We start from the raw sequence: 13,777 nt of genomic DNA on the forward strand, positions 1-13,777 counted from the left end.
TCGCTAACTAATGCAGTTCCTCTCGGATCGCTTCGCCCGCTCGCCGTCTACTAAACCACTTTAATCTAGCAACAGATATATTCAGATTCAGTTTATTCCAAAATATGATAAAACAATGAAAGAAATAAAAAATGTAAGCAACATGGCCCCGTTCCAGGAGGAGGTTTCATTTGAGCTCCCATGGAAGCAAAAGCTAAAGCAGTGTTTTTTATAAATTAATATTAAAATATAAATATAATAAAAAACAATTAATAAAATATTAATTATATTCTCTTATATGCTTCCGTATGCAAGTCTTCCAATATTTCTGGTGGATTCAACAGATGTTCCAAAACAATTTTTTTATCATGACAACATTTCGTGTTGCCACCTGAATTTGCTTCTTTTCCCCATTAACGTACCTGTCAAAAAGAACAGAGTCTTACAGCTATGCTTCTGCAGTTCGGAAACTTCACTCCACACACATAAATGTTTAAACCCATCGTAAAAAATGTACGTTTTTTGACCGTTAATTCTTTGTTTAAAAAATTTTCAAACCAATGCAAGAATAGCGTTCGCTTAAAATCTTATCAAACCGCGTGTTGATGTTCCCCGGCGAGGTCGAAATGTTACCAAACGACGATTGACAAATTCGGCCTAATTTTGTGCCCACGTAAGCGTTTTATATAGAGAGATTATTTGCTTACATTTTATTTCGCGATTTTTTAACTCGGAAAAACTATATGATATTGACAGAGAATACATTTTTCTTTCTTTTTTTTTTAAATTTAGGACTATTTTTTTTAAAGTCACTGAAAGTTCATAATTTTAATTGAAATATCACCGCCAATTTTGCATATTACTTCATGAAACGTTTTCTTGCGTTTTTATTATGATTTAATGTACATTTTTTAATTGGAATTTTTGATCCTTTATTTTTTAGTTATTTTTGTTATCTCCTTATTTTGTGGCTAGGGTTTGTCAATGACTCTCAATAAATTCAGCATATTCACTTTATTATAGATACACGTTACTTCCCTGTCTATATGAAATAGCATTTTGAATTTAAACAGCTTAAAAGGACTTCGCTGATTAGTGTGTGTGTGTAATGGTCCTTGAACATTCCTTGAATTTTACAAGTATTTGACTTTCCGTTGGTCTTTGAAAAATATGCGAATGCCAAAAATATACCATTTATTCGATTCGTGGACTGAAAACAAAAGTTCTTTTCTAAGAAATTTAATCTATTTATTAAATGCCCTTCTTATATTCAATTTTCAAAAATGAAAGTGATGCAAATTTAATTTAAAATGAATATTTTATCTCAGTTCTTAGCCTTAACACATTTTGCTCCGAACACTGCTATTTAACGTTCTTCGTCGTCACTAAGTATTTTTTTTTCCTTTAAATTTTATATTTACCCCTTTTTTCTGACAATTGATCATTATTATACAACATTTTTAATATCATAATTTTTTTCGATCCTAAAATTCAAGTAAATAGAAACGTATTTCTAATCATTTTTCCACAATTCCATTTCTTTTTTCTCAAAGGTACTTTTCGAAGAGTAATTCAGATATTTAATTTTTACTAGGCATTTCCTTCTATTTAACAAAACTGTAAATGCAATTACAGAAGTTCCACTAAAATTGAAAAAATATATATGTAAACATAATTTTTGAAACAGCTGCATGGCCGAGAAGAGACTGAATTTTTAACTTCGTTTTATTTCCATCCCGTGAGGCACAATCAGCACGGGCAAAACACGTCCGTTCACAAGAGCAGAAGAAACATAAAAGAGGTAAAATAGTTTTCCCAGTGCTTATATGCAACGAGATTTTGATAGGGATTTCTCACACGTGTCGACTACGGGCAAAGGAATCATAGGTATCTTTAAGAAGATTTTGCTTGGCTGTCAATTTTTTTATCCCTCACTCGGAGCGTGGGAATCGCTGACGAAGGCATTCTTACAGAGCTTTCTGTTGCATTAATTAAACAGAAAAATTGGAATGAGATCAAGAAATGAGAGAATATTTTATAGTGAAGTTAATATGTGCTGAATTGGGCAAAAAATTATTAATTAAGTTTAAATTAGATTTTAAAATATTATTACATATATTTCCAAATTTACGTTTTTTAAAAAAAATTTAATATTATTAAACAGGGTACGCAATGCCATTAAAAGGGCTTAAATTTGAAAGCCCCTTTTAAGCACCTTAAAAGTGGTGTGTAAAAAGTGCTGAATTTTTCTCATGAAAAAGCAAAGGAGATTTTTCATTTTGCTTTTCCCCCCACCATTTGAATATGATAATTCGAAATCATGTTCGTAAAGGCTTGTTTACTGGATAAATCGAAAAAGAGAGAAGAAGAAAGTAAAAAATCAAAGATGGAATCCAGCACATTTTAAGATTACGCTTAGTGATTCTTTTTCCTTTTTTGCTCCCTTTTTCTTCAACAATACGCATTGCCATTTATTAAAATACTTCAATAGTTATCCGGAATGGGCAGTACGAAATACATACTGTGTCATACTTATTGCGAATTGAAAAATTTTAATTTTTAATGCTTTAAATGTTAAAGAATTTATTTAAATTATGTTTGGTTTGCGTACATTTAAACGTTTATGTGTTGTTAAAGAAGAATGTGCAGATTGATCCGATCTATTGGAAGATGTAATTATAAAATAAAATAAAAATGTTTTCCTGCGCTTTTATTCTAAACTTAAAAAGTTTTAAAGCAGTTCATTGAATAAAATTCTCCACTTGATGAGTTTTGTTACATTTTGAAGCCAAGGCGAAATACTGGCTCAAATTGACTTCAAGAAATCCTTTTTTTAGAACTGCTTCAATTGGCATTTTTAATTTCTCGTGTGCAAAGTTAGTAAAAAAAAAAGTACTGCAATCGTCAAAAAATTCGAGTTCTAAATTTTGACGAATCCGAATGGAATGCGAAAGACACATTTTCGGAAAATGTCTGTCTGTGACATAAATAACACAAAAACTAGACGGATGAAATTTGGTATACGATCTTTACACGAAATTTGTAGATTTCGATCAAATTTTGAGCAAAACCCGTTTAGAAAAAGCCTATTTGTCTGTCCGGCTGTTCGAATATAAGTTAGCATAACAACAAAACAAAGAGAGCTGAATAGATAAAATTCGGCGCACAGATTTAACATCTAATAGCATAGTATTGTTACAGATTCACTACTTCCGTTCGTAGGGGTTCTTTTACGATTTGATGGTCTGTGTAGAAATGAACAGTCCTTTAGTAGAAAACAATGACGACGTTTATTTAACACGAAGACACTTACACAGAGATGATGAATACACAGACGACAACTATATACATCCGGAACGAACACACAGCACCAAATTACAATAACACAGCCCACAAAGCGGCTAGACAGAATCCAGCAAGAGAGGGGATCCTCGGATTTTCGCTCTACGGTCTCTAAACGGCTGAAATTCTCACTATCTCCTCGCTTTAACTGTTTCCAACTGATGACTCACTACTAAACGACTGGCTACTCCACACAAGACACGACAATGCTTCCACAGTACATAACAGGACTCGGCACACAGCTCAGCTCAACAATAGCTTGGGCTCCATATAACGCTGCCACTTCGCCGTTGCTTCGTTTCCAATTTGGTTCACTGCAGCTTGAGACTGCTGGCCTTTTATTGTTCCCGGGAGGCGGAGCGAGAAGGTTCTGGGCATATCTCAGTTGCTATTGGATGGATCGATAAAATTCTCGAAATTTCCAGTCATTTCTATTTTGTCGCCAAGCTCTGAGATCACTGACGCGGGACCCTATCAGTACTCACAGGGGTGATTATAAATTGGTCTGTCTTACGATGACACTATTCGTGTTGGGAAGCAAAAATGACAGGTTTGTAACAGTATAGTAACATCTATAGTATCTATACTATCAAATTTTGAGCCAAATCCTACGAAGGATTCAGCGTGTGTCGGTCTGTATTTTTTACAGCAGTAAAAAAAGCGGTAACTCAAAATTGCAGTGACTTCAACATATCAAATTTGGTATGTCATTTTGTGACTACAAGTACAGTTTTGAGCCAAATTTTTGTTTTGATCCATTGGGAAGAATGCTTCTAAAATCGAAATTCGCTTTTCGGATACTTGCAATCGCATGCCAGAAATGAATCGCCAAAACACTTGCCAAGGAACACGCGATAGAATCAATAAAAATGTTTAATACACGCCTAATGTTAATATTCCGTATCTATTGTACGCCAATGCCACACAAGGTATTTCCTGGCAGTATGCGAGAAAGTTTTGGGGAGACTTTGCTCTTCCCATCTCAGCCATGCTGAATCTTATAAAAAATTAAGTATGAAAATCAAAAATCAAGTATCTTATAAAAATCGTGCTGTGCTTCTGCATCATTATCGACAATTTCAGAAAATTTGTATCTATCGATCTAAATGAATTGGTAACTTATTAATTTTAAGAAATGTTGAAAAAGATCACAGATTCTTGACTGTTAATCTTATAAAAATTGATTTCATTTTTTTGGTACAGTTCGGTTTTTTCCCCCATGTTTATTATTATTTCTAGGTTTTTGTCAAATCCAAAAAGGGATCATTTTACAATAGAAGACGTTGTGCAAATACAGAAAAAAAATATTAAAATTTAAGAAATAAACATTTAAAATTAATTTCTAAGCCTTATTTCATTAAAAACTATGCTATATTATAAATAAAAAAAAAAATCTTATTCTTTGATAATACACAGTTTACGTATGCGTACTTATATAAAGGTACTTATTTTTTTTATTATTATTATTTTTTTTGTTAAGATTCTTAGAAATTTTTAAAAGTATTTCATTTTTGCAGCGATTTCTCACTAAGTTCCCTGTTAAACTGTCTTAACATGAAACAGGTCATTGTATATTCCTGTTTGATATCTGTAGCCTTTGGATTTAAAATTTTCTGTCTTTCTAAGGATTTATAGCTAAAAACCAATGTTCCAACTTTCCCACCCCGCCTTTGCTATCCCTCATTTGGGTACAAATTTAGAGGTTCGTTTTCAACAGCCAACTTAATAAAACGTTTGTTATGTTTTTGTTTTGCATTTTTTATAACAGTTCAACTGCATTCTTGGTTTTGTCTCCTTCGTCTGTGTTGATGTGGGGGAATCGTCAATCGCCCATCATTTCTCTCTGTGTAGTTTAAAGAAAAGAGAAAGGTGGCGCAGCAAGATCTTTTTGGGACGTGACCGAAGCCTTCGATGAAATTGAGCACGAAGGTCTCTTATTCGAGCTCATGCGATTGGGTATTTCGGAGCAATGGATCAAAAGTTCACCCTCGTCATTTGAGGATACGAGTAAGCAATATAATTTCCTCCCCCTGACCAATCCTGAGTGGTTGAGCTCAAGGAAGTTTTCTCTCTCTGTTCAATATTTATATGACATTCCGAAAACGAATTATTTTCATTTAACAATTTTTGCAAACGATACCGCTATTCTCACACAGCATAAAGATCCAAATGAGTCCTAACAAACTTACAACAGTAATCCTTTGACAGTGCTGACTCATCGTCTGGGAAATAAAAGTCTACCCAAATAAATGGGCGTGCCTCCTTTTCACTAGAAAACTGAAAATACCCGATCTCAACCCAATCCAAATATTCGGTCAACCCGAACCCTGGGTAAATGAATATAAATACCTTGAGAGTTAGTTTTAGATGCAAAATGATCCTTTAACAGTCATATCAAAGCGGTTTTCATCAGAGCTACAATAACGACTGTTCAATTCACAGCTTCATTGCCCCCATAGAGGAATGTATCGATTAGACTCAAGCTTCTGCTCTACAAAGTAATGAGTAGACTAATAATGATGTATGGTTCTCAAATCTGGGGAGCCACTTCTGCCCCAAACATTGAGAAGCTGAAAACAAATAATTGATAAAGATTGTTAATGCCCCCTGGAACATTAAAAGAAAAGTGCTTCTTAATGACCTCCAAATGAAGCCTGTTTCAGAATTTATCAGAAGAATGTCAATTCAGTTCTTCAAAAAAATACCCCCAGATTCGTAACAAGCTGCTGACAAAGACTAGCATACTTGCTATTCCCAGCTCTAGGAAAAAGCCTAGGGCTGCAATAGACAAAGTCTATATCCATTTCCCGTCTGTTAAAAGAGACAGAATCAGTCGCACCGTTGCCAGTCTGGAGGATTAAAATTTTTCAAAATGATTCCTGTTTCGATCCTAGATATCTACAATGAGCTAGCTACTCCCGCGAAAATTTTTCAAAATAAATAAGCTAAATAATTAAATAAGCCAATCCTCAATAGTAAAGCACGAGCAGTGTCATTCCATTCCATTTCTCCATTCCCCATAACTAATTAAAATTTTATTTTTATTAATTCATTTGATTATATTAAATAAACAATATATACAAAATTTCTTGTCATTAGAGCTTTATGCGCTCGTCTAACCTCGCCCAATTATTTCTAATCTTCTCCTTAAACTTATAAGTCATTCGAAATTCTGATGCTCGTCAAATACGTTGTCACACCACGGAACTCCGAAACATAACAACGTTGCCGTTGCAAGCAAGGGATTTTCACAGAAGGAAGGCGGAAATATTTTTACTCTATTCATTGTGTTGACAGCTCTGAGATGCTGAACTGAAATTTGAATTTTTGGAGAGTGGAGAATGATTTGTATAATCTTTGTAAAGGTGCATTTATATTTAGCATTGCTCCATACATTCAAGGTGTTCTATGGAAGAGCCTGACTGATCTTAATGACTATAGTTTAATATTTAATGAATATTAAACGAATGCGTGAAATGAATTAAATAAATGTGTCCTTTCTATTTGGGAATGGGTAAGGAAAGAAAAGAACCCAAGGATGCCGAAACTGGATATATGACCTCCATTTTAATGGGCTGCTCCGAAACTGAAGATCTTTTTCGAGTTCTATGGAAAAATTGGATTTGCGAACGATTTTATCGGTCTCGATGGGCAGTCCATCAGTAGAATGAAAATGTTTGACTTATTAAGTAATGAAATTCAAAAAGAATTACCAACTGTGTTAATAAATTTGGATAGCTGTAGCCTGCAAAAGATTTTGAAACTTTTTTTTTAAAATCTAATGTATATTATTTATTCGAAAGTTCGCTCGTGAGAAGAAAACTTTAGATTTTTAGAGAATGGGAAACTTCCTACGAATTTTCGGTGAACCTGCAGCACTAGAGATCATATTTGGTAGGGAAAAAAAATTGTCATTGGTCTAAATTATCCAACTATGTTTTCCATTCTGTATTTGCCATTTTTAGCTCAAGATATGAAAAAAGATAATCACTGGCTATTCCAATGCATGAAAAGGGATGCTCTTGAAGGCCTAAAACTATAAATAACATTTCTTCGATTTTTCATAAAAGGATTCATTTCTTCGCCGATATCAGAAGAACGAATGCTGAATGCTTATTAATCAGAATGCTAAAAAAGCTTACTAAAAATTTGCGGAAAAGCAGTTCACGTATTTGAAATATGAATGAAAGGCAAGACTTAGTGCGTACTTCCATTCATAAAGTTTTAACCATTTACTTTCCAGAAGTATGATTGTTGAGACCCGAGGAGAATAGCCAAGCAAGCTGCACTCTAACAAGATGAAAGCCATTTTTTTCTGCTCTGGCGACACACAAGAAAAAGAATGTGAATCTATTATAATAAAATTGAACAACATTTTGGATTATCTAGTTTGCCACTCGGTAGAATTTGAGGAGCATGAAGCATCCAAAAATCGAATTGCCAACTTTTAATCAAAATATTGAAAAGGTTAAAAAATGTTGCCAGAAGTAAGTGAGGAAAGTAATTAAGATTCTTTCTTAGATGAAAGAGAATTTTTCTTAAATAAAAAATAAAGAGTAAATGTATATATTGTAAAAAATTTGGTTTCCCATGTATGGAAGGTGACACTCACCGTCTAGTGAGGAATTTTACGACATCCTCATTTAAACTGCCGCAAGCTGATTTTGTTAATAATTGATTTTGGGACGAAACAGATTAAACAGGGAAATGAACTACTTCCCTTGATTAATTAATAGATTAAATTCTCTTTCATTTTTTTATACTTTAAAATAAAATTACTTTTATATTAGAATTATTTTCTTTATTTAATATATTTTTCGCTCGCGATTCATTTTGTTTAATTTTCTATAATTAATAAATTCGTTTGATTAAAATTAATTAATATAATTTCCGTTTTTTAACTGAATAATAGCGAGACGAATGTGGGATCTGAGTTATACTTAATATCCTTACATTCGTATTTTTGTTTAGATAAAAATTAATTAAAGAAGGGGCGTTGCACCTTCAATGCCCTTCTTCCCATTTAAAGTACACGTCCACTTCACCCTATCAGCGTAACAATTAAGTTTGGAGAGCACGTTGCCGTTCTTGTTTATTCAGGTTTCAAAATGACAAGTCATCCTTTTAGAGCAGGACGTTACAAAATAAAGCTTGTCTTTATGCTAAATGCAGTTAAGTGTATCGTGATTTCATTTCAAATTAAGGCAGACAATTTTTTTTATTTTATTTAGATTCTTAATTGGAATTCATTCAGTTCTTCTCACTCAAAAGAGATTGAATACAAACAAAAGAGATGCACTCAGAAAAGATTGGAAAAAAAAAATCTTTTTCTGTCCTTTGATTCTTTTGATCTGTCTCCTCACTGGATTCCGGTGAAAGGCCGTTGTTGCCACTCGGTCCATTCCCCCGTTTCCATGACGACCCAGTTCTGGTTCTGTTCCTGCAATAAAAACAATTGAATCATCATTCCCGGAAGAACCAACAGATGGCAGTTGTGTGAAGAAGCTACTGTCTCCTTTTTTTTTATCGCAGAAAAGCGTTGTTTGAAAATAAATTAATATCTAATTATAAAAAAGAATGCGTTCTACAGAACAAGCCATTTGACATAGTGCTACCAAATTTGGTATATATGCTTTGGGTATAGGAAATGTGCATTTCAGGGTCTTTTTTTAGGAAGGGGGGGGCAATTAAAAATTAGGCAAAATTTTGCCGTATTTTCATGATAACTTCCAAAAATGTTACAGAATAGAATTAATTTTTGTATTCTTTTGAAATTTATAAAACTTTCTTTTCAATGATGCAAATCTTTTTGAGATGAATTTTGTTCTGTTTTTAATTAATTTAAAAAAATATTTTTAGCATATTTTCTTACAGTGTATTTCATATAATATAAAATTTAACTTGGGCGTTACGCAATCATGAGAAAAATCAGCTTGCGTTGCGATCTCGTTGAATAAGCTCAAATAAAAAGATTCATTTAGCCCTCAATAAAAATGAACCTAGAATATAATTTTCAGCACATGTTTGTGAGATATGAAACTTATCTATTAGAACAATAAATAAAAGGAAAAATTTTCTGTGACCTTTTAAAATATCTATAATACTAATTCAATAATTCTGTATTAATTAATTCAAACCTGATTTATACAGAGAGGATATCCACTCTAATTGAGGTCCAATAACTAATTTATAAACCATTATAAGAAGCATATACATCTAGTATAAAAAGTCTAAATGTAAAAAAAAGGTTTTGTTTTATGTAGTTGAAGAATTCCGAATTTTAGATTTTTATGCAGACCCCTGGTCCTATGAGACAAATTATTAGAATATTTTTGAGACACATTTTAAAGTAAAGGCCCACTCTTTTACAACTAAAACTGATTGAATCATGAAAATTTGAATATCCCTATTTTATAAAAACGCCCCATTTTAGACAACTCCATTGAAAGCAGATACGGCAGTCAGCTTTCATAGTTTCCCCAAAGCCGCTCGATTTGCACCAACGAAAATGTTAATTGTCTTAAAATAATGATATTCAAAAATCAATCAGATTTAATCGCAGAGAGTTTTAAGAATAATTTATTAAATTATAGAATCAAAAAAAAAATTGTATAAAATTTATTGACTCAAAATAAATCAAAATCAAATAATTATTTACAGCCCTTCCTCAGCTGATACCTATTTCGAATAGTATAGAAATCAGCCGTTGGATGATGATTAGAACGGAAATTCTGTATACACAGAAATAGTGATCTAAACTTTTAAAAATAAAAAAAAAAAAAGCGAAAAGAAATAAATTTAGAAAATGAGTCTAGCAAATAGAATGCTTTTTAGAAAAACCTGTTTAATCCAAATCAGAAAATTAGAATCAATATATACAGACATTATCAGTAAATTAATGCTAATCAAACGTCTGCTTTCCTAAGTGCAGTCGAGTCCCAATTAAACAGAGTACAAGGTTAGAATTTCGGACAATCGATATTTAATTTTTGTTTCACGAGCTGAAAATATGTATCATTCATTTATATTCTTGGATGTATCACCAAGAACATTATTCAAAATTTTGAAATTTTAATGCCTTTACTGCCATACTAGTCTTGAAACTTTCGCTTCGCCTCCCGATTTACTTGCATGTCAGTAAAGAGTTTTTAACATCAATGCTGAAGAGCAAGAAATAATAAATCATCAATTAAATCTCTACAAAGGTGAAAGAATGGCCGCCTTTGACGATCATTCTGGTTTCTTGATTGCAAATATAAACTGCGTCATTTGATCTTAATGTTTTCTTTAGAAAAATATCTTCTGATTTTGATACATACTATATGACATACTATATGACTCATATCATTTTAGTAACCTTATCCGTTTCGTTCAATGTGCTGTGTCATTTTCTGTCAATATCTTTATGCATCCAATGACATCGGAGAAAATAAACAGCCGCATTAAAAAATGGTCACTATTGCTTTATTCTGAAGTTAAACCTTAATTGTAAATATAACAAAATATCAAAGTTTTTATTAAAAGCACGCTTTTTATTGAAATCTATTCAATATGTAAAAATAATCCAAATCTTCGCAATTTGATCATCAACGAAGGGAAAAAAATTAACGAGGAAATAATTATAGCAACGAGGAAAAAGATTTGAATTTCAACTCAACAACGCAGTATAATAATACGTTACTCAGTATATATTAAAATTATTTTTTTAATGTAATTAAAAGTAAAAAAAACAAAAAAAATACCAGACCCACCCAATTGGTGTTGAAACAATTTCAAAATAATTTGATTGCTGTTGAGATTTTTGAACACCTGGATGTTGTCAGCACCAGGAGTAGAGTTTTTAATTTTGTAGATTGCTTTCTTAAGTTCGAATTTGCTGTTGAGGAAGGATTTTATTCCAAAGAAATCTAAGGGAATAGGTTCAATATTTGTATTTTGATTATAAAAATTTTTTGCAAATAGTTCGCTTTGACGTGCTGAATCACAAATATAGCGATTGTTTTGTACAATAATGTTGTGTTTAGAGTTCGGATTTGTGTGATTTGAAAGTTTGTTTAGAATTTTTAAAAACATTGGATTACGAGATATTGTGCAAATTTTTTTCCCATTATTCCCGCCTTTTTAACATAAAAACGGAACCGGCTTGCAATTTTTTTTTTTTTTTTTTTTTTTTGCTTCATCCAATCTGTCACAGGAATGTTTCTGGTTGCTTTTTTTGTTTTGTTTCGAAAGTATTTATTGAGCTTTTCATAATTATGGCAAGAAAGATTCCACCAAGGAGGATAAGTCTTATGCGGTAATAGTTTAAATGAAGTATTTTAGGTTATTATCTTAGTTGCGTTCATCGTAATTCCTTCTATGGAACATTGATTGGCCTTATTAAAAATTTCATTTGTTTTCTGTGTAATCCTCGACCCATTAATTGTTTTTAAATTGCGACTGGCACTTTCTATGACCGACCAGGAAACAACAATAGGGTCGTGATCGCTATTGAAAGTTGAATCCATCACATAGCAAGATGTTTGATTAGGAATATCAGATGAGCAAAGAGTAAAATCTAAGATGGATTGAGTTCTTAGAGGACTGTGCGCGGGAATAGTTGTGTGAAGAATTATGTAGTGCGAATGAGTTAGCCAATCAACGAAGTTGTTGTTCAGAACTAATGAACGAGATGCTCCCCTGAGAGTGTGGTGCAAATAAAAATCACCCTAGATAAGAATAGGCAGGGAAAAAGAATCAAAGAAGTGTTTTTTATATCAATATCAAAACCTTGTGGAGCATATAAATGAATAATACAACTGTTTTATTAAATTAGTTATATTGGTATTAGAAAAGATCATCGAAAGCGTTTCCTTGCATTTATTTTTCAAAAAACATCATAATTCATATTTATTTCATTTCATACACATACGTGCTGAAAATGACACTTAACAAGATTTAATTCTCAGTAACAGTTAACTTATATTTGAATTTAAGTTTTTATCCATGTGATGGCAACACGTTGATAAAAGCTTTTTTTTTTTTTTTTTTTTTTCCCATGCACGCGAAACATGCTTATGCAGATTGAATTTTATTTTTATTTTATGGGAAATAAATTGTTGAAAAATATGGTTAAAATATTTATTTACAAATTCTTTAAAAATAGAAATTTAATTTATAGGGAAAAAATTGATATCGTTAAAAAGATAATTTTTTGGACTTCAATTTGATGTAAAAATCATTTTTGTGTGAAAATATTTTCGGAAGTTCGAAAAAACGCCAAAAATTCAATTAATTTTTAATTAATTAAAATTCTAATTAAAAATTTTTTAAAAAAATCGCTCTGAGGTACACAGTCCGGACTTCCACTGTATACACGTGCCAAATTTTGTAGATATAGGTCAAACGGTCTGGCCTGTAGAGCCCCAACACACACACAATGAGCTTTATTATAAGTACTAGCCGCCTTTGGCGACAATCCGGTTCGCCAGTATTAATGCTCTCTAAATTGTTCATATAATTTTTTCAGCATAATATTTTTAAGTTTCAAAATGTGATAGTTATATAATTCACTTATACTGTTATGTAGAAGCCTTAAGCCGTTCTCTTTATTGTATTATGCATTTCTATCTAATTTTCTATTAACGCTCGTAAAATTCAATTTTAAATTAAAGTAGAAATGATGAAACTACAATTAATATAAAACGTTTTTTACTGAATCCGAGCATCATTTAAAAAAAATGTGAGAACCGAAAGTAGAGTCGTTCGACATTGAAATCTTATGTGGACTACGGAATAATTTTCAAAAATTTTAATATCTCAAAGAATTATTCAACAAAAATTTCATGAATTCATCTTAAAATTCAGTTCCTAGTTTTATTTTTAAAAGGATATAAATGCTGTCAATAATAATATCTTATTATTTTTAGTTTATAAATATACTTCAAAAAATTATGAAGTTTAAATTTTAGACAGTCCTTTGGTCTTAGGGAATCATATTCTGTGAAATATTCCTGACATTCCAATTTTTAAATAAATAAATAAACGTTTCTATCTTCTGCAATCAAATGTGATCGATGTATTAAGTTTTCAATATTACAATATTAGAACTATCAATATTTTCATAATCTAAACCAATCACTCTTAAGAAACTTTATGAGATGGTTGGCTTCTTTGAGACAGTTGATGAAAGGATCTAAAATTACCTAATTTTACAGAATAGTGATATTGAAATTTTTATAAATCAGTCAGCTTTATTGATTCATTTAGTTAATTGGAATGCAACTCTTTTTTTTAAAGAAAATAGCGCCTCAAGAAAATTTTGTTAAGTATGATTCACAAGGCAGAGGATATATATAAAATTTTAAAATTCGGAATTCATCAGCATTTATCGATTCAATTTTCATAAAATATAATTATTTGTTTCATTTAGACCATTTGTTAGTAGATGCATGTCTATTACTAAAGGTTTACAAAT

At 31.6% G+C, this 13,777-nt stretch overlaps 1 protein-coding gene across 2 annotated transcripts in view; it reads right to left on the reverse strand.

Moving 5' to 3' along the window:
• Positions 1–8,520: 8,520 nt before the first annotated feature.
• Positions 8,521–13,777, reverse strand: part of LOC129962172 (helix-loop-helix protein 2-like) — a 49,951-nt gene continuing 44,694 nt past the window's right edge. For both annotated transcript variants that reach the window (XM_056075913.1, XM_056075919.1), the window contains one exon: positions 8,521–8,761. In XM_056075913.1, coding sequence (XP_055931888.1) covers positions 8,681–8,761 — 81 coding nt within the window. In that variant the 3' untranslated portion in view covers positions 8,521–8,680. The remainder of the gene's footprint in view (positions 8,762–13,777) is intronic.

This window comes from Argiope bruennichi, chromosome 1 (assembly GCF_947563725.1).
Source record: "Argiope bruennichi chromosome 1, qqArgBrue1.1, whole genome shotgun sequence".
NCBI classification, from domain to species: domain Eukaryota; kingdom Metazoa; phylum Arthropoda; class Arachnida; order Araneae; family Araneidae; genus Argiope; species Argiope bruennichi.